At 39.3% G+C, this 21,563-nt stretch overlaps 1 protein-coding gene and 1 long non-coding RNA gene across 11 annotated transcripts in view; one reads left to right on the top strand and one right to left on the bottom strand.

Annotated features, from left to right (window-relative positions):
* Nucleotides 1-21,563, top strand: part of MAST4 (microtubule associated serine/threonine kinase family member 4) — a 517,925-nt gene that overhangs the window by 395,287 nt on the left and 101,075 nt on the right. For all 9 annotated transcript variants that reach the window (XM_072958571.1, XM_072958578.1, XM_072958570.1 and 6 more), the window contains one exon: nucleotides 16,455-16,543. In XM_072958571.1, coding sequence (XP_072814672.1) covers nucleotides 16,455-16,543 — 89 coding nt within the window. The remainder of the gene's footprint in view (nucleotides 1-16,454; nucleotides 16,544-21,563) is intronic.
* Nucleotides 3,995-8,051, bottom strand: LOC140689717 (uncharacterized). 2 transcript variants are annotated; one of them, XR_012064791.1, is made up of 4 exons: nucleotides 7,991-8,051; nucleotides 7,678-7,912; nucleotides 4,372-4,499; nucleotides 3,995-4,256 (listed from the first exon to the last, which is right to left on the bottom strand). It is a non-coding gene; the product is annotated as an uncharacterized lncRNA (long non-coding RNA). The 2 variants fall into 2 exon arrangements; XR_012064790.1 differs by having other exon boundaries at nucleotides 7,683-7,912.

The raw sequence follows: 21,563 nt of genomic DNA, 5'->3' as shown, positions 1-21,563 counted from the left end.
AGGGGTTACAGGATTCATGGTTAAATGTTTTTGTAAACCAGAGCACAAGCACTCACACACACACATACACAACTGCTTATCCGCCTGTATTCCTGCCTCTGAGAAATAATCACCATGACGGTTGGTGTATGTTTCCTCCCAGTCCATTTTCTTTGCCTTCTATATATTGTAAGCGTGTTTGATATCAAGCTTCGGACTCTACGCTTTTCACCTTTGTCTTTGTAGGTAAGCACTTTGGGACTAATATCCCACCTGGTGGTGGTAGCATAGCTTATTTAACCACTTCATTCAGGGTTTTTAGGAGAACAAGTCTGATCATTTGTTCTACATCATCCTTTGTTCTTTGTCAGCTCAGAAAAAGGTCCAGAAAGGAGTGTGTGTTTGACGTAGGGTGTGGGGCAGTAAATTGGTTTGATTAGAAGCAAAAAAATTTCCAGAGAGAGGAAGGAGTTAATTCTAGGTGGTTGTTAGTGATCTTTAATCAGAAAGAGAAAGCAAAATACCACATGATATCACTCATATGTGGAATCTTAAAAAAAAAGAAAAAGGACACTATGAACTCATCAACTCATCTACAAAACAGAAAGAGACTCACAGACTTAGTAAACAATCTTATGGTTATTGGGGAAAGGGGGTGGGAAGAGATAAACTTGGGAGTTTGACATTTACCAATGTTAGCCACTATATATAAAAATAGATTTTTTTTAAAAAAGCTTCTTCTGTATAGCACAGGGAACTATGTTCAATGTCTTGTAATAACCTCTAATGGAGAAAAAACCCATGTAAACATGTAAATACATGACTGGGGCATTGTGCTGTACACCAGAGACTGGCACATTGTAACTGACTATACTTCAATTGAAAAATAAAATTAAATTTAAAAAAAGAGAGAAAAGTGAGTGGCTGAGCAGAGAGGCTTTGTTGGCAGTTCCAGCTCTGCGATTCCCAGGGGGACAGACAGTCCTCGGTCAGCCTCGGTCCCTTGACCTCTTGGGACCACCTTTTCTTCCCTCTGTTCTGGACTGTTTCATCATTCAGTGTCAGGCTAGTGTGACTCAGGCAGAACTAGATCCTTATTGTGGGGTAGATCTTTGAAAAAATATATTTCATTTAGTACGTGAAAAGGATTTGGAGTACAGAATGACCAAAAAATGAGCTATCTCAAGAAAAAGCAGCCAGCTCTATTTCTAGTCCTGAGTCTTATCAATTTTTAAAAAACATTTTAAAAAGAATAGGGAAGTAGTTTTCTTCATTTCTCTACAAATTGATTAACTCTCTCATAGATGAGTTAGAGATTAATCTTGTTGAGGTAAAATCATAAGTTGCATGAGGAGGTAGAAAACTAATCAAAGTTCTTTTTCTAAAAGGAAGTTTTAACTGTTGAAAAATGACTCATCTCTGAAGTGAGGCTGTGACGCTGAGGGGCAGGAGAATTGGGGGATATAGTTATCAGTTATAATTAATATGCCTTTAGTTCTTCCTAATGATGGTGCCAACCCATTGCTAGTATTTTTTTTTCAACTAAAACACAAACATTAATTACTGGTTCTACTGGTAGTTACTGTAATAAAATAATTTGAAAAACTTTTTGTAGATGGAATGATATGTTTTAGTTTAACAATGTATTATGGATACATTTACACAATCTTCCTGGGACCTCCCCTGCCCACTTATTTCATAGTTCATATTTCTCAGTGATAAAATTATCCCCATGTTAATAGTCTTCATTTTCTATAGTGCTTACTTGAGAAAATTGCCTTCACCTGACTAAGATAGGAACAATTTGCCTACCCGGATATTGAAACCTTTAACAGTTGCATTTCTAATTTAGATGGTTATATGTTTATTTCATTTTGGTCTTTAGTCTTTTTTTTTTTTTAATGTGACTGCCTAGTTTCTATCAAACCTTGAGTAGGTCAGTTTTTTTTTTTTCCCCTGTCCTCTCAGATACATAATATCACCTAACTAAATAAAGGAGCTATTTAAAAACTCAGGGAAATGTCTCCCCCCCCAGATTTCCTGGTTGCAAACTCATAAGCACATCTTCTTTTGGGTCCTGGTGCCTGTCCTCCCTCTCCTGGTACCTGTCCTCCCTCTGCCTGGGGCAGAAATACTCTTTAAAAACTCCTGGGGGATTTTTGGAGTAGTAAAAGCTGCACATGAGAAAAACAAGTTGAGTTAAAACTAGAAAACCAAGTTGATGATGGTGTTGTTGGGGGGAGGGCGAAGGAGATCATTTTGTCCTGTGAAACCGTTCATCACCAGGGGCTGGTTGCTAATTTGTAGAAAAATGATAGGACCTATGGCCTACTACTTAGCTGCTTGCTTTTAACACTATTTTATTGATACCTTCAGATGCAAATACACAACTAAAGTGTTTGTGTTACTTTTTTTTTTTAAGTATAATGAGAAACGATTTTTGTCCTTTGGAGAACATAGCATCACGGTTTTGGTATGCTGTCCTTGAGGCAGGTTGGTTAACAGCACAGTGTGGTCTTCCTCCTTACTGTATCATTGTGTGAGTTCAGAAACTTTGGGGCTTGCTGTAATAAACAGTCAGTGTAGCTAATACCTAAAGACCCGGGCAGAAAACACGCTTTGCTATATAAGCAAACCCTACAACTTTATGATTATACTGTGAATGAACATATGATGTGACCACAAAGCCAAAGGAATGACTCAGTTGGTAGCTATTGACAGATTGCCTTTTCAAGAGCGTTTAGCTGCATTGTTGTTTTCATATATATTTTGTTCTTTCAATAGAGTTTAGGGTCTATTTAGAAAAGTAATAAGCAAAAGTAGCCAGGGGAAGTTTTCATACGCATTTCTTTCATCGTGTCAGTGATGTGTTTTCAGTAAGTTCAAGTGTCTTAATTCTCGTCCTGATGTGCAATTTAATTTCACGGAGGCAAGTTTCTTTGGGTCCTTTTCAATTTGGAAATTGCACAAGTAGGGTACCAGCTCTCTATACCATTGAATTTCTACTTAGAAATGTTTTCATGTGAAGGTCAGGGTTCCGTAACTTGAATAAACAGGAACCCAAGAACAGAAAGAACAGGAGCTCTCTGAGTCACCGCAGGGAGTGCAGAATGAGCCGAGGTGGGATGCCCAGTGAGTGTGTGAAGAGGCGGAGTGTGTGTTGTTCTGGAGCTCAGGGTGCTTACTAATAAGGGCCAGATTCCAGGCTCCGGACGAATGAGGTCACCTCTTTGCACACAAGGCTGGCCCTGTGAGAAAGTGGTGGCCATGCCCATAAGAGGCAGACCAGGGATGTGAAGGTGAGTGAAGCCAGCACTAAGCCTTTCTTTAGGAACTGACGCTTTTGTGCCTCCCTCTCTCTGCCCTGTCTGAACTCCTGCCAGAGTTTTGCTGTAATTCACACCATTGAGTACAACGTCTTTGCACAGACATATTCTCATGCGTGCTGTCTTAGAGTCTGGGAGGTCTTCAGGGAGCAAGAATGGGGGACGGTACTAAAGGAATGACATCTAGAAAGAATAAGTACAGCGGAAGAATCCAAGGTTTGGGGTCACAAGTTTAGAGAAGTTGTCAATATGTAGATTTTATAATGTTGCATTTGTTGTATTTTGAGATACATCATTTGTAAATACTTCTTTAAAAAAAAGAAAACTTCTTGGGGGGATGAGGGTATAGCTCAAGTGGTAGAGCACATGCTTACAGTACAGGAGGTCCTGAGTTCAATCCCCAGTACCTCCTTGAAAAATAAATAAGTAAACTTAGTTACCTGTCCCACCAAAAATAAAATCTGTTTTAAAAAAAAACTAGTCTCAATAACACAGTCAATAAATACTCTTTAGATTTTCTGATGGTCAAATTTGCTTCCTGATACCACACTGTTTACTCCTTTTCTCCAAACCAGGACACACAAAGAGGCTTCACACCGCAGATCTGACTTCTGTGTTCTCTAATACCTAAAGAGTCAGATATCTAGAAGTAGAAAAGCCAAAATTTACAAAAAGCCTGTGTAAGGGGAAATGATTGAGAAATTTGAATTTAATTTTGAAATTTCTTAAGAAACAATGGAACACAGAAATCTGAATCACACATGCTTAAACACAAGTCTTTCCCCTAGTTGTGCCTGTCTAGACGAGCTAGTTGGACAGGGAAAAAGCAGCCTTCTTGAAATGGATAATCCGGGTGCCAGGTCATCTGCCTTTGGATCCTCAGGAATACACTGGAGGAAGGAACGTCCAAATGTCCAAACGGTGACATCTCCCCTGTCTTCTGCAAGCCTGCTAACATTGTGTACAAGTATATCTCAGGATAAAAATCATGCCCCCACCTGGGTCAGGCTTGCTGCCTCTAGAAAAACCTCACGATCTCAGTGTGAAGCTTGATAACTTGACCTACCTCCTGCAGCAGAATGCCGATCTTTGGACTGAAAATTCCAGTTCAGTTGGTATCCCAAGAGTAGCTACATCTCCTAAACATGGGTCTGCAGTTCCCAGGCTCGCTGATTTGTGTATAGGACCAGAATTCTGAGAGAAATTACAGGCAGAAAAATCATCATTATGGGGCTTAGGCTCTTCAAAGTTCTTATTCTTTGCCTTATATTTTAACCTAATAGTTCCAAGCATGGGCTCTGAAGGCACACTGCCCGAGTTGGGATTCCAGCTGTACCACTTACTAGCTGTGTGATCTTAGGCAAATTTCTGAACTTCTCAGTCAGAAGTTCATGCCTATAAGATGTGGATAAAAGTAAGTCCTACCTGATGGGATTCTCATGCAAATTAAACCATTACTTGGTGTGTATTAAAAAAACACTTAGTGAAAGTTAGCAGTTGTTTTGTTGTTATTCGTGTTACTCATATTTGGGCAGACCTCTCCAAGAAGTAGTCAGAAGGTGGCCTGGGGAGCGTGGTCACAGAGCAAGACACGCTGGATGACTTAAATAACTCCTGGCCTTGGGCAGAGGTGATGCAGATGGTTTTGACAGTTGATCTGAAACTTCGCCATCTGTGTTGGGTGCGGTCTCCTGCATGTCCCTTCACCTTGAGGTTGCCAGTTTGAAGCCCTTGGGTGAACACTTGAACTTGTGGTTCTTCAGCTTTTGTTTTTCTGTTTCTCAAGCCAACCAATTGCCCTTCTTGTTGTGACATGCTTTCTATAACTGTGTTAATATTTACATTTACTGTCAAATCTGCTGCCTTAGAACCAGCCACTTTAGCTCTTGCATAATTCATTGTATTGATTTTAGAAGTTAATTCTCTGGGCAGTCTCAGTCTCATACTTCTTGTTCCAAGATCCTTGAGGGAAAGCCTTTGTGTCACATTCTACGTAGGAAAACATAGTATGCATGAAAGACTGTATACAAGAAAGAGAGACCAAACTGTTTCCTCTTGACGTTTAATATTTATGAAGCCCTTGCTGTGCTGGGCACTATGATCATTTCTTCACATGCATTATCTCATTTCATCTCTCCTTAGCCCTCTGAGGTACTTCATATTCTTACTCCTATACTACAGATCAGTAAATCGAGGCTTAAGGAATTTTAAAACAGACTGGCCAGTGTTAAGTCCTTGTATTGTATAGCTGTACTCCTCTAAGAAATAGCCGATCTGTGAAATCTAAAACAGAATTGTCTTTTCCTTTGTGGAGTGTATAATGCATTCACATAAGATACACTTAAATGTATTTCTGTGTCTAATGAGGAGATTTCTAACTTTGAATGTGCCTCAGTTGTGGGAGCCACATGTCCTCCCTTCCTAGGTCCCATTTGCTGCTCGTCGGTGGTGCTGCCGTGGCAGTCAGTACATCATCTTCCAGAGCTAAAACTCTGCTACTCAGCCCACAAATGGCAAGAGCAAGGAGCATTCATTACCCAGTCTGAATACTGAGCAATTTAAAGACCAGCATCTCCTGGTATTGCCCCAGCCCTCCTGTCTTTAGAACCAGAATTGGTTCCTTGTGGCCAATTTCATCTTTGCAAAATGAGAGACTGACTAAGAAAACATCAGTGGATGCAAATGAGAAAAAGGAAAGACATCTGTCAAGTTAATTAAGGGAAAGCATTCCTTTGACCTCATTTTTTTTTTCCTGTGCTTTTCACCAAGGTGGGCTATTCTTCCCTCCTTAGAGGGCTGCTTCCTTGTTGTTGGGCACAAATAGTAGGGGACTAAATGCTGAAGTGTGGGACGAACACACGACTAATTTTAATATCCATTTGGCAGTTTTCCTGTTGTTTCTCCATTTAGGAAACATTTTCTTCTACTTGTGCCCATTATCACAGCTTTGACATTCATGTCATTAGCAGAATGTCGTTTTGCAAGATTCTGAATTGGGCACAGCTAGCAACAAAACATACTGCACAGAAAGATGATGGCTTTTTGCCACACGACTTTTCCTTGCAGAAAAGAACAAAGTGGAGCTGTGCTGTCGGCTTTCCATGTGTGTATGTTTGTGTTCTGACTGCGGAGGCACAGGAATCGGGGACAGTTCACTCGTGGGCAAAGCGTTCAGCCAAATCGCTGTAAATGCAAAACGCTTTGGAGTTGGAAGGGTGTTAAATAGTCACGCTGTTCATTCTGAGCTTGACATAAATTTCTGTTGAGTGTCAGAAAAGGAGAGCCGTGGTTGTGGAAGTAAACTCCCCCTTCCTCTTTGTGGGTCAGAATGGAGCAGCCCCTGGGTCCTCAGAACCCCAAAGAGGGAACAGACCCTTGGATTTTTTTCATAGGTCTTCCTGAGCTTTGTAGCTAAATTACCCTACTAGAATGAAAGACATCCACCAAATTGTTTCTAAGTGTAGGAAGTTACACTGAAGTTTAATTTCTGTATGGGGAAGCCTGGAATGGGTAAAATAGCATCACATCAGCTGTGTATATGTTCACATAAGATTTGAATATAAGAAAATCTTCCCGTTCAGCTTTGTAAAGCTGATGGCTCTTTCTTTAAAGCAATAAAGTAGGAGATAGTAGGTACAGAAGAAAGGAGTCAATAGTAAAATTTTTTAGAGTGTTTTCAGAAAGGCAGATCAGAACATTAGATTTAAGCGGTTGTGTTTACTCGGGTTTGTTGCTGCCTTCACTTTCTTAGGTTTTTTTTTTTTTAAGATGTGTTTGCTTGACACTGGCCAACTGGGAAAAAGCCAATGCTATTGAATTAAATTGATTAAAAATAATTTTTATCATTGGACTTGGAACTCGGCTTTCTGCTACTTAGAAAAAAATGTATCAGGTGGTGACTTCTATCCGTATTGAGTATGAAGCAGGGAAGTTTTAAAAAATGTGTCCCACACATCCCCTCATCCCCACAACACAAACACACTCTTAAAGTCGAGATTCAGAAAAACATTAGTTTGTGTTTTGTTTATTTTTCCTTGACTCCCAAACTTGTCTGTAGACTTACCTTTGATCCCTGACCACATCTGCCCTGAGAACAAGCAAAGGCTTGTGTGTCGCTCACCTAGGTGTTTGACCCTTTACCCAGTTATAAAACTGGGGCCACCGCCTCCATCCCTCCCTCAGCTGACTCGCTGCTACTTTGATAGCCCAGCCAGAGGTCGCCCGGCCAGGTGACAGCAGCCCTTTAGCCTTGCAGGACCCATTAGACCACAGTTTTGAATGACTCCACACAATGTTTTGGCCAGATCAGCCTTTGGAGCTGTTTGCCAAGACACAGCACATGCCATTCAACTCTTAAATCAGAATTAATGACCTTGCCTTCGCAATGCTTTCTCCACACCCTCGTCTCCAGTACAAACAGTCTTTATTGTGTGGCTTTGGTGCGGGGTTTGAGCTCTCATGCTCTGCGTGACTAATCAGAAGTCCAGAATTTGTCTCATCACTGACTGTTCCAGCCCTTACGTGTCTTCATTCAAATAGATGACCTGTCCTGTTGTGTTAGAATTCCTGGGGGACAGCAGGCTAGGTACCTCTTATGGTGCACGTTGCTGAAAAAGTGAACAGGTATTTAGACCCTTCTCATTTTAGTTACGTTTTACTTCTACCGTTTCAGCAGTTGGACTTACCTGCTACTATAAATCCCACATAATTACCAGCTCCTCTTCAGCTTTGACCATTGTGTTATGGCATTCTTTGAATTCCACTGATTATCCCATTGTGATTTTATTCGGAATGACATGTATGTAGGTTTTCTCAGTAAGAAGTTTTACACTATATAAAGCTGTCAGCTCTTTGTGTTTTCTTAGTTATGTATAGCCTTGATCAAGCTAGTAGAATTAGACGATGATATAATACCTTGGATCAGTTTAGTCTTATAAATTATTTCATGTTTGTCTTCCAGGTTAAATTAGAAACTTCTTAAAGGCAGGAAACCTATTTAATTAGTCATTCAAAAATATTTACTGAATCTCTATTGAAGTCATTTTTATTTTCTGTGCTTTTCTGGGTATCCACCAAGATTCACTATGATGCAAAATATAATCTTTGTACCCCCTCCTAGGTTGTAAGCTCCAGGCAGAATCCCTGGTTACTTCCTGAATGAATGAGTGACCACAGAATGGACGCTCTGCTTGCCTGGGTCACTGTGGTACGACGTGGCGAACGTCAGGCCCCATCAGTCCCATGCTTAATACATGACCTCAGAGCTCACCACGTCAGCCACGTAGAAATAGCTGTGTTCACGTATGCTTCGACATAGCCACAAAATGGAGTAACTAAGAAGAAATAGGTCTTTAAAAATGTCTGTGTCACACAGATCCCTGAGATTAAGGGGTTATTTAGGGAAGACCTGAGAAATGGAGGAGCAATTTGCCATGCTTAGTGTGCACTATAAAATGCTAGTGCTTAGTAGTTATGAAAATATGTTTCAAAGCTGACTGGGATTTTAGCTCATACTTAACGCAGCAACAGAATTTTGTTTGGACCTCACTGCCAGATTCTGCCTTAGAATACAGTTATCTGTGAATGAGTCTTAACTCTTCTTTTATATTTTAAACATTTTGAGTGTTTTCTTCATTTTCTTATTCGCCAGAGTACTATGTACATAGAAATAGACATTTCCTAAATATTTCTTGTATTGAATAACATCTTGTGAATATCTGTGTGTTCAGCCATCTCTTCCTTTACGAAGACAGAAAATTGGGCCAGACCTCACACTGTGGGCTTAACTTAATGGACTAGATGTATTTCCAAGAAGTACTATATGCAGTAATATATGTATTTTTCTATTGATTTTCCTCAGAATTTTTGAAAGCTTGGAGACTTATACCTTCCTCTAGGTGTGTAATTAGCCTAAAGTTTTTTGCTCCTGGGTGAAAACAGTAGGAGCAATCACTCATTTCCATTATAATTAATGCCTTTAAAAAGCAGTTGTTCTACTAATGGAAAAATTAAGTTCAAGTATCAAGCCGATAATATCGATACTAAGCCTTCATAATAACATACCCTGGATACGTGTGAACTAGGCCATTCTACTGATGTAAATATGCAGAGGCCTGAAGCTCTCTGCTTGGCAGGGGCCGCAACCCCAGCACCTGCTTTCCCCAGTGTTTGCAAGGCTGTGCAAAGGCGCGTGGACAGCCATAATGCTTGCATTGAATCTTGGGGAGATTTTTTGCATGAATTTTTAAAATAAAGTACCATATTGTAGAATCGAGTCACAGGAGATGCGAGTGTACCAGACCTGCACGTTCACTTAACTTCCTAACCAGTCTCCCTCCCTCCTCCTTCAGTGATTTCCATCTAGCAGCCAGAATAATTCTCTTAAAGCAAAAATCAGATCATGTTTAAAACCTTCCAGTGGCTTCCCTTTTCACCCAGACTAAAAGCCAGTCTCAGTCCTGTGGCCTGTGAGCTGCCACAGAGGTGCCCCCCGTCCTCTGTCCACTTTCCTCTGTGTGCTTGCCTCTGGCTTGCTCCACTCCTGCCACGCTGGCCTGCTTGCTGGTCCTGGAGCACCCCTGCCTCAGGGCCTTTGCTCTTGCTGAAAGCGCACTCCCTGATTCTTGTGGTCTTACTCACACATCACCTCCCCAGTGCGGCCTTTCCTAGCCGCCTATTTAAAATTGATTTCCTACATCCATGCTCCCTGTCCTTCTCTGTGCATCATGTTTCTCCATCACCTTCTATCATACTACAAATTTTACTAGTTTATTTTATTAATTCTGCTTTCTTCCCTAGAGTGTAGGTCCCTAAAGGACAGCAAATATCAAATATCCTACTGTGTATTAGGGACTCAAAAAGTAATTTGTTGAGTGAATTAATGGAAGCCTGGGTGGAGCCCTGATTTCATGGGCCACAGGAAAGACATTGGCAGTGTCTTAACTTCAAGTGAGTAACAATATGTCAGGGAGACAGGACTATGAATGCTTTGTTCTCTGTTGCCTTCTAAGGAGGATGAGTGCTTACCCAGCGGGCTACCAGGTGTGGCCTTGTTGTGCTGTACCAGAAAAAGGGTAGAGCTGTTGACTTGAAGAAGCCTGGAGGAAGGGTACAGTGATTTACATATGAAAGACAAAAAAGTTATTTCTGGAGAAGACAATTGTATGAAGACAGACTTGGAGAGAAGGGCAAGGCAGCATCTGAAGAAATTAAGACTTTGGGGGAGAAATGTCCAGAGAAGATTGTAAGGAAGATTTGCTTTAGGTGGCATGATATAATTTTTCTTTCAAGTACAGCCTCAAAGATTCTTTTCAAAGCTTTTGCAATCAGATTTGCAAATACATAGAGGCCTAGATATTTAATGTGTGCTAAGAAAAAAGAAATGTCCATGATATATATAATTTTAGTGCATTTAAGAACCCTAAAATTTGCTTCAAATGAATAATCTAAGAAAAGGCATGAATTAAACCCGTATTTATGTTGCCATGGTTAAATCTCAAAAATACAACGTGGAGTGAAAAAAAGTTACAAAATATCTATAATGTAAAGTGTGTGCTAAAATGTAATTTATCAAAAAAGTCAAAAATGTGACTGTCATACAAATATAAAATAAACATGTCAAAGATTTTATTTAACTTATTAATTAATAAGAGAGCAGTAAGAGATTTTGAAAATCAGACATATATATGCACTAGGAATGAAGAAATTAAATTTAATAGTAGATGCAAAGCTGGTTAGTATCTCACAGGACAGTGATAGTAAATGTTTGAGGTCATCTCTTTATGGGTGAATATTAATTGTGTCTATACTAGACAAAATTTGTTTACATGATTATGGACAAGAATCACTTATATTACTACTAGTTCTCTACGGTGTAACTCCAACCCTGACCGAGTTTTAAAATGGCCTAGTCATTAGAAAGAAAGTAACAGGTATATGCTTTTATAGAATCAGATAATCCCCGGGGTTGGGGGAGTGGGCGTCTACTGCCTTACAAGCCATGGAAAGGAAAGCCATTCATCTCTTTTACACAATTTTAAGTCTTCATCAGTTTTTCCTGACATGTGATACCAGTGGTGAAAATGCAGACACAAACACATGTTGTTCATAGGTATATGTTCATGTATATGAAAGTATCAAAAATGGATGGGAAATCTACAAGCTGCAATTCTTTCATTAGTTGCCTGGTTGGGGAGTAGAAAATGTTTACTGGTTTGGATGTCAGAATGTACATTTCTCCCTGTCTGTTTTATATGTATATATATGAAATTATGTATATAATTATGAAATATAAATATATGTATACTGAAGGTTGGGAACAAATATCACAAAATGATACCTTTGTCCATTCCAGGTGATGGGAATTGTTGGATTGTATTTCTGTATTTTCTACATTTTAAAAATTTCTTAAACCAACAAACAAAAGTTAATGACTCTTCTCTAATCTGGTGCAACCCCTTCACTGTAAAGATAAGGAAACAGAAAAACAGAAGTCTGCCTGTTTTATAACATGTTTGCAGCAATACCATGTTAGCCAGACGTTTTCTGTTGCCTGGTCGTGCCCGGTTGGCTCCACTTCTGCCTTCCTCTTTGTTTAAGGAGTATTCAAATGTTCAGATTCTATTAAGGTGTTCAGAAATAGTTAGCAGATGTTCACATTCAGTAAAGCTTCGGTCTATAATTGGCCTCCTGTGCAAATTTATCCCATTTTTCATCAAGATGAATTAATAAACTGTAGTCTCGCTTTTTGGAATTCCTGGGGCTCTTCTTAGGCAATTCACTGCCTCTCAGCCATGGTCAGTCTTATGTTGTCCTGAGGGTTGACCTTTCAAGTCAGCTGCGAATGTTCGAAGTGACTGCCTGCTGGGATTTGGCTTTCTGGGCTTGTCCTGCCGTGATCGGACGCGATCAGTATTCATCGCCTAAAATGACTATAATTTAAAATTAAGCTGCATTTCAGCTACTCAGTACAGTTGCAAAAGGCCACAGCCTGGTGGGCCTCATGGCTTTTACAGACCTGGTAGAAGATTGTTAACAAGTGCTTCTGCCAGGAGAGCTGTGACAGATCCAGGTGTAAGACTTTTACAGACCCCACCAAGTCTTTCACTCGGAGCCTGAGCATAAGGACAATCCAGGCAGAAATAGAAGATGGGGGCTTTGGACCAAAACTACGTACCCCACCCTTCCCTCCCCTCCCTCAGCTTAGCCCAGGTGAAATGCACGATCCATCTCTTCATCTTCTTATCAAATGAAAGGCACTGTTGGCAGTCATTAGGAGATTGAGAAGCTCCTTGTGAAACTGCTTTGGTGAATGGAAACAGTGAACTCAGGAGCAGGAGTGGTGCCCTGTGCCATCCTCATGGCACCTGCCTGAGTCACAACACCAGCCAACAAATCAAACACTTCTGTGTGGTGGCCTCATGTCACATTGAAGCATCTCCACCCAAGCGCCTGTCCAACTGTGACGTTCTATCCGTGGAGTTCTGTGTCCCAGCCCCAGGGGCCAGACAGCCCTGCTCACTCAAAAGTACTGTCATTGACTTTCCACTTTCCCATTCTTCTCAGATCCCCAAGTCCACAGTCAACAGTGCTTGTTGTGTGTGTGTGTGTGTGTGTATACACACGTGCATTCACGGTCTACAGGTGGGTGGATCTTTCCAGGGAGGAACCCAAGGAATGAAATAAAAAGAAATGCTCACTTGGCATCATTAGCCCCTGTCCTAATCCATAGTTTATCTTTGCCTTTGTCTCAAGTAGTGAATGACTGTCTTCTTGGACTAAATTCAGATTTTGCAAGTAAAGAATCTGTGCCATGTGTCACCTTTGCAAGAACTGAGCATGTCATCCACAGGCAGTGTCCCCATATGTTTCTTCAACTGGGTGGCCGGGGGAGGAGGAGGTGCTTTATGGGTGGTGGGTATTCCTGGGTACGGCTTTCAGGACCAAGCCCGGGCAGGGTGGATGGCTTCCATTTCTTCTTAAAGAATGAAGCTGAAAGATTGCATTTTGGGGATGGAGAGCTGAAACTTGACTTGATAACTATTCTTCAGTTTCATTTTTGCAATCGAATACCTCTAAGGTTCCTATGGCTGAACTGGAGATAACTCTTGACAAACTCAAGTGCTTAGACGAGGATAGATTTTCAAGTTCAGAGACTCCTGCTATGGTAGAAATTATGTTCCTGTTTTACCTGGTAGGATGGCACTTGTTTTTTCCTTGGGAGACACAGCTTGAGAAGAAGCAAAGCTGATCCAACTTAGTGATGCTGGAGGAAAGAAAGGGGACCTTGATTTTGCTCAAGTGGCAATTTTCTACTGTTTCATCATGTTATGGGTTAAATGACTATGGTGTGATCACCACCACCTTGGTAGCCAGCCTCACGCTTAGTAGCCATAAGTTTCTCCTTTCATTGGCAGAAAAGAGTGTGATACCCAGATGAATACATAATGACCACAGAGGGCAGCTCAGCGTGTTGCACCAGTGTCATTATTAACGTGGGCAGTGCCAGGTGCTGGGGCAATCGAGATATAAATACTCATAGGTCCTGCCCATTCGGAGTTTTCTTGCTGTGGGGTTAAATGCAGATTTTGACTCATTTGTTGGCAACCAGGTACCTAGAGTAATAAGATTAGATGACTCTCAGAGATACCAGAAGTACATGGTAATGAGATTGGGTGACCATCCCTCCCATCAAATTTTGAAAAATCACCTACAGAATATCTCAGTAGGATCCCAGTATTTTAACATTATTTATGTATATATATATCAAACACAACATTGTAAACTGACTATACTTCAATAAAAATATATTAATGAAAATCTAGGTATTTTAAGGTTAAATATATATAAAATGTGCTCCTTTACCCTTAGGAATGTTAGCGACAAATAAATTCATTTGTGAGGCCAAGACTACTTCATGAGTGCAGAGATTTGTGTACACATGTAAATCTCTTTAATATTAAGAGATAAATGTAATATTAAGTTTGTTCCTATTTTTTTATTTTATATTGTTATATTTTTCTATCGATCAAACAAGTGTATTCCATTTTAAAATTTTATTCAGGTAGTTCTTTTTGAGTTTTTTTTAATTGCACTTTTAAAATCAGTACTTTCTCACCCTTTTTTGGTAGATTTTAAATACCTGATCCAGTTGTGAGAATTTTCTGTGTTCTTCTTTTTTTTAAGTAGAAATTGTTGGCTACTTATTTTGCTTGTTATAGTAATGTATTAGTCATTCTATAAATTTCTTAGGGAAATTCAATTAAAAATGTTTTTAAGAAATATTATTTTCTAAATTTTAGCTTTCAGTCAGCATTTCACTGATAACCCTATGCAAGATATTAATTAGGTTATTCTTTCTGCTGATACCTATTTCTTATTCATTTGATTTATATATATAAACATTAATAATTGAATGTCAAGAGAAAATTTTTGTAAGTGATTTAAATCAGATACTAAGTATAAAAAATGCAACTAGCCATTTCTGTGAAAGTTAACCTGTATTTCAGTTAGTTTGCTAAAATTAACAAATAACTTTGCTGGGAGTTCCAGGATATAAATCTATCATTTATAATTTCTTTTATTAACATCAGCAAGTTGATAGATTTAATATTTCTGTATTAAAATGAGAAGAGACATTAATTTGAATTAACACTAAATATGTTGTACAACATTTTTTTTAATCACACTATCTGACTTAATGATTATGAATTTAATAGGTCAAATTCGGTTCTTGATAGATGAGTTGATAATACCACAATCCATCTTCATAATTAAGTATCAAGGGTCTATTCTTCTTCAACAACTTCTTTAAGGCTGAGTAAACATGATCTTAATTAAACTCACAGATAATACTAAGGGATGTTTATTGCTCCAGTAAGGAAAATAAAAAGATGCAGCCTGACCTTAAGAGATTATGAATACGGGGATGTTGACAAAAGTTAATCAGCAGCAAATATTTAAGAGACGGGGTTCGTTCCCGAGTCAATTTTGCTGAAAGAAATTTGGTTTGGTTTTGAAATGTGTTATTTGAATAGTATTTAGAAATATTCATTTTAAATATTTTATACAAACTCTCAAATATATCCACTATATGTTATTTAGAAGTTAGGGGGCAAGCCCTGTTTCAAGAATGCTGTAACAGGTACATTCTGAATTAAGAAGACATTACAGTAAATCTTTAGTGGTGGCTGAGGGCAGCCCAGGTGTTGGAGGATGACGTCACAGTGCCCTGAACCTTGTGATGGGTGAATGGTTTTTATTACCCTTCTCTAACCACTATACTGATTACGAAGTGCCAATCTGTACTGAAGAAAAGCAAATGAAAAAGAGGACAATATCCACTTCACCATCAACCAGCTTTGTATTTGTGCTGTTCTTTGAGCCTTGTGAAAGTTACTTTGGAGTCAAATTAGCTATTTTATAGCTTTCTCCTAGCAAAAACAGTACAAAATAGTTATCCTGTGCCCACTTGTAGCAAATTATTTCTACTCTTTGGGTACCAGGATAAAAACAGTAGGTAACGTGCCTGTGAGAAAAGGCCTTTGTTGTTATTTTAATACAGACTAGAATGTTTTTATGATTCCAGAATATCTACCTTAGTAAGGAATTTGAATGCAGTATGAAGATGAAAAATGAATGAGTAGTGAAATACATTTATCATAGGCATCAGCTGTTCTATAGACAAAAGGTCCAACTATGAAATTTGTCTAAATAATTAGATTTTTAATTAGTGCATCATTGTAAAATTAATGTCATTGCGCTTCATTGCTTGTAATTTTGTATTAGAATTTTCATGTCAACATAGATGCTACCTGTGGTTTGCTGACTTGAATCCTTAATTTATCACTTGTGTGTGTGGCATGTCACATATTTGCAGTCAAGAGCCGAAAGAAGGCATTTGATTATGGCTTCACTGGTGGTGAGGAATATTAATGATGTGATATACTATATGAATACATTATATTTTCTAATATTTGGAAAACAGCCACCCTTCAAATTTTAGTGAGTGCATATTGACTTGAAAAATTTTAGAAATAGCATGAGCAGATAGATTGTTCAGCCTTGGTTATGCCTACTTTGAACGTATGTGAACATTGCTGATACTAGATGGTCTCTTTTTTAAAGCTGTTTTTCCTTTCCTTTTGGCAGTTGCCGGACCAGCAACCGGAAAAGCTTGATAGGCAATGGACAGTCACCAGCGCTGCCTCGGCCCCACTCACCTCTCTCTGCTCATGCAGGTAACGAATCACCCTTTCATGAGTTTTGTTTTACTTCTTTTTGCTAATTTTTAAAAATTATCCAAGCATTTTGAAATGTAGATGTGTCTCCACATCTTGCTATCTTGGTTTCCCTGTTGCTTTATCATCAAGTTGTTCTTCCTGATGAGTCAGCCCGAACCTGACCCTCTCTTTCAGCACTCGGACTCTGAAATGGAGACATCCTTCTTGTGTGGAATCCTATTCCCATTATTTTTTTTCTCCCGTGTCTAAATTTGTGGATGATGCAAGACATGATCCCACAGTAGGATTTTCTTTGGGAAACATGGACATGAGAGATCACATGCAGAGGATTAGTGTTATAAACTTCTAACTTCACCACTGGGAAGCCAGGAACCAGAGACAGATTAACAAAAGAAAGAAGACCATTTATTTAATATACATTTTTACAGGACATAGGAGCCTTCATAAGGAAATGAAAACCCAAAGAAATGGTTAGATCTGACTGTTTCTATGGTAGTTTGGTGAACAGTGGGGAGTTGGACCAAGAGGTATAGGACAAAGGTGAGTTAATTGTAGGCACCTGGGAGAAACTTAGCAAGGCCTGTTTGTTCAGATTTTCCTGTCGCTTGTCTTCAGAGATAAGAAGGTTCCTTTCCTCCAGGTATGGGGAGGGTACTTCTAGATTTTATGAAGTTTTTATGACCAGCTTTCATGGCAGATCAGAAAGCCCTTGCACACTTGCTGTTTCTCAAATCCCTTCACCATAAAATATTTAATATGCCAGTGTGCCATAGCTTGGTGTCTTGTGTCCTGAACTGCACCATAACTGCTCAGTATTTTTCTCCCACAAGTTGAACTTAACCATTGTATATATTAGCTATTACAAACAGTGCTGATGTGAGCAGTCTAGAACATGTCTTCTCTTGTTTGTGTGCAAGACTTTATCTAAAGTTTTACCTGGCAGTGGTATATATATCTCATCTATGCATCCAGAACCATTGTGGAGACAATGAATATTCAAGAGATGAGACCCTTGGCCTTAAGAACTGATTAGAAGGATGGTAGAACCATATTACAAAAACTATGCGATGAAGACGGCTTTGTATTTTTTTTTTAATTCTATCCAAAATGGTGCAGAGAAGAGAAAGGTTAATTCCAATCAGGAAAGCTTGGGTGAGATTGGAGGAGCCACTTGCTTACAATGTTGAAAGATGCATCAGACTTTGGTTGGTAGAAATGGGTGAGAGAAGAGGAACTCCCAGCGTGTGGCTAGTGTGCGGGGTGGCTATGCTTGATTGCACGAGAACACGATGGTGAAAAGAGAGATGAAGGTCAGAGAGTAGAATGAATTTGGACTTCTAATGCCTTTCACCGATTTGAGGAGGATCTGTTTTAGGAAGATGTGCTCAGGACCATGGAGGATGATGGGCTGACAGAGGAGTGATGAAGCGTGACCTCGGTTGCACTCCTGTGAAAACTCACGTGATTGGCTTTCCGATGGTGTTGACTTTCTATTTAGAATGAAGCTGTGACTCTTCCCAGAGAAAACAATCCTTTTGCTCAGGGAGGCTCTCCAATTGGGAGTGGAAGTTATTCTAGGCATGTTTGGGGACAAAATGGGAGAGAGGGAGTTGCCTCTTTGGAATGAAATTTTGTTTTCCTCCTAGTAATAATGGTAAAGCAAAAAAGGCAAAAAAGATAAATGGATAAAATTATGATACTGTAGTAAGACCACTAAAGCCCAGAAATGCTACTTCTGGGCAACGCTTTAGAGAAATTCCTGCACATATATACAAGAAAACATGTTCTAGACTGCTCATAGTAGCATTGTTTGTAGCAGCTAAGCATTTGAAGCAACCCAAATATCTGTCAGTTGGCAAATGGATAAATGAATTGTGGCATAAGCATCCATGGAACTCTGTGCACATAGCAAACAAAGGAACCAGCTTTCAGAGATAATGCTGGGTAACAAAAACAAGTTGCAAAAGAATCTTAAACCATTCATAGAAGGTTAACGTGGTGCTCCATGCAGTGTTTTGTTTAGGGATACAAATACATACACACACTCATATGAATATGTATGTATCTGTACATACACGTTTGTAGTAAGAATATAAAGGAAAGTATGATCATTTTAAAGACCTATTTCATGATAGTGGTTGCCTTGGAGAAGGTGTGGGGGTATAATTGTGGAGACGGGTAACAGCTGGTAATACGTGTGCAAAGCTGAATGATGAGTTTGGAGATTGATCCTGCACCATTGTTGTAATTGTCAGAGCTGACCGGAGGATGAAGCAAGGCCAAACACTTTACTCAGGGGATAAATTATATCTTTGTTTTATCTTTTTATCGCCTCCAGCAGGGCACCCAGCAGTAAATGTAGGTGCTAAGTATAGGATAAATTTTATTTCTTACATATGAATCAGTAGTGATTAAAAGAATTTATTCCTCCTCTCTGTAGCGTTCTGTAGTAATTGCATCAGACTTCATGTGCCCGTTGATTAGTCTTTTATTGCCGTGATTTCCTTCAGTTTTCATGTTGAGATTAAAGGAAATGTGGTTAAGGCTTTAATGATCCTTTTAATTATTTTTCTCTTCTCTACATAGAGTTCTTTTTCCTTCAGACATAATTTTGTGTTTGATCAGGGGAGTGGGCTGAGGGAAGCCTGTCTTTCAGGTTCCGAGAGTATTTTTCCTTCTGTTTTGGAGCCAACAGGTTGTTAACGCCCTCAGAAGCTGTAGAAGAGTCTGTCAGACTTTTGGTGACAAATGGCATTTCACACTGTCTCCTAGGCTCCTACTTCTGTATAAAAGGAGAAAATGTAAATTAGACACAAAGCCCATCCTCACGTCTTGATAAAGTGAAATGGCTTCTCACTCACCCTGGTGCCTCTTACCTCTTGCTGTTGCTATGTTCTCTAGCGTGGATGGTGTACAGAGGCCAGGAGACATTCTAGATGCCTCCATCAAAACAGGAGAAGGAAAACCTGCCTTCTCTCGGAGCTCCATGAACCCCAGAGATAAAGCTGCACTTCCTGTTCCTGTTAGGTAGGGACTATGTGAGTCAGGCCACTCACCACTGACACATGGGTTTATACCCATCGGGTGAATCTGTACAGATGAAAACATTAGTTTATTCGTATAGATATGTCAGCAGGGTGCTGAGGAAGAAGAGACACTGGCATTGTGTTCTAGAGCTTATCTGCACAGCCAGAACAGTGTTGACAGCCAGGGATTCCTAAAAGAACCACGTATAGGACAGTCTCATTAAAACAAAAGAAAGGCAAAAAATTCACAGGCTCCTAGTTCCAGGGAGATTCTAAGCATGAAATGTAATTCAGAAGCCCCAAAGGAAAAGACTAGTGTATCTCTCCTAAAATGAAAAATTATGTATAATAAACAAAATCAAAAGAAAACAAAGTGTGAAAAATACTTTTATGCCTATAACTGACAAACACTTGATTGCCTTCATATACAAAGGGCTTGTGTAAATCGATACGAAAATGGTTAGTGCACCGGGAGAAAAATGGGCAAAAGATGTAAAAGACGTGTTACAGAAAAAAAAAATAAAATTGGCTAACAAAAACATAGGAAATGGTGATTTGTTGCAATCATAAGTGAAATGTGAGCCAGAATAATGAGACAGTATTGTTCACCTCGCATGCTGTCAAAAATGTCTTAAAATTGATAGGATCCAAAGATAGAAGGCTGTGAAGAAGCAGTTCCTCTCACATTATGTGGTGATGTGAATTGATACAACCCTTGTGGTTAGTTTGCAGTACTGGTTACAATTTCAGCTACATTTACCCTTTGGCCCAGCAAATCCATCTCTAGGAATTTACTTGACTGAATAATAGAAAATAATAAGCCTGGCATTGCTTATAACTAGCAAATGGAAAATTAAGTTGTTACCATCTTATTCTTTAATATGTCCTTCAGTCAAGGGCTGGTTTAGTAGAAAATAATTCAGGTATGTAATCCAAGACTCCATATTTGTTGTAAAGAATGAGGTGGGCTTTTATGTTCTAATATTAGAAAGATGCCCACAATAGACTGTTCAGTGAAAAAACACATTGTGTAATTTTATATGTGTTTGTGTTTTAGAATGCATATACACATACATACATACATACTTGTATATTCATACATATTCATAGGAAATTTTTGGAAAGAGAAAGGAGAAACTTAGCAGTGTTTATCTTTGGAGAATAGGAAGGTAGGGAAATTAAGATGTAATAAAACAAGGCTGTAAAAATAAAACCAGTAAAAAAAAAAATACCTGCACTAGTTCTCTATTTCTATGCAATAAATTACCAAAAATGTAGTGACTTAAAACAATATCCAATTATGATCTTAAAGTTCTATAGAAGTCTAGGTAGGTTTGACTTCAGGGGGACTCTCAAATTATCACAAGGCTAAAATCAAAGAAAGGTAGAAAAGATAAGCTGCTAGTTCTATAGGAACCCTCACCTAGTTTTTCTGCTCTGGGTATCTTAAGGCCAAAATCAAAGTGTCACCAGTTGACCTCCAAAAAAAACCAAAAGAGCTAGTTATTTTATCAGCAAAATGAGTTTATCTGGAAATAGCAGAGAGCTGTAATTTGGGACTAGCAAACTAAAGCAAACCATAGGTAAGTTTAAAAAAAAAATAAAAGAGGCTTTTATGGAGGGAAAGAGAAAGTTGGAGGGGAGTCCAGAGTGGTGGTGGCTTCTCACTGGCTGGGCTGTTGCTGGGCTAGGAGAAATTCTTCTTTCCCCCTGCTGGGGTCTGAGTAGTAGTGTGTAAGAACTCCCCCTTCAGGACTTCCCCCACTCCATTAAAAATGGGGCTTCCTTTATGTTTACTTTGGGCTGGGCTCTAACTTGGATACTGGTAAAGAATCTACTTCCAAGTTCATGCATGTTGTGGACAGATTCAGATCCTTGTGGTCGTAGGACTAAGATCCCCATTTTACCCTAGTTGTCAATGGGAAGCTGCCATCCTCCATCTTCAAGCCTGCAATGGCACATCCAAGCATTCTCATGCTTCACATCTCTAA

Source organism: Vicugna pacos, chromosome 3 (genome assembly GCF_048564905.1).
Source record: "Vicugna pacos chromosome 3, VicPac4, whole genome shotgun sequence".
Taxonomy (NCBI): domain Eukaryota; kingdom Metazoa; phylum Chordata; class Mammalia; order Artiodactyla; family Camelidae; genus Vicugna; species Vicugna pacos.
The sequence above is the reverse complement of the archived record's forward strand: the minus strand, read 5'-3'. Positions and strand labels throughout refer to the sequence as shown.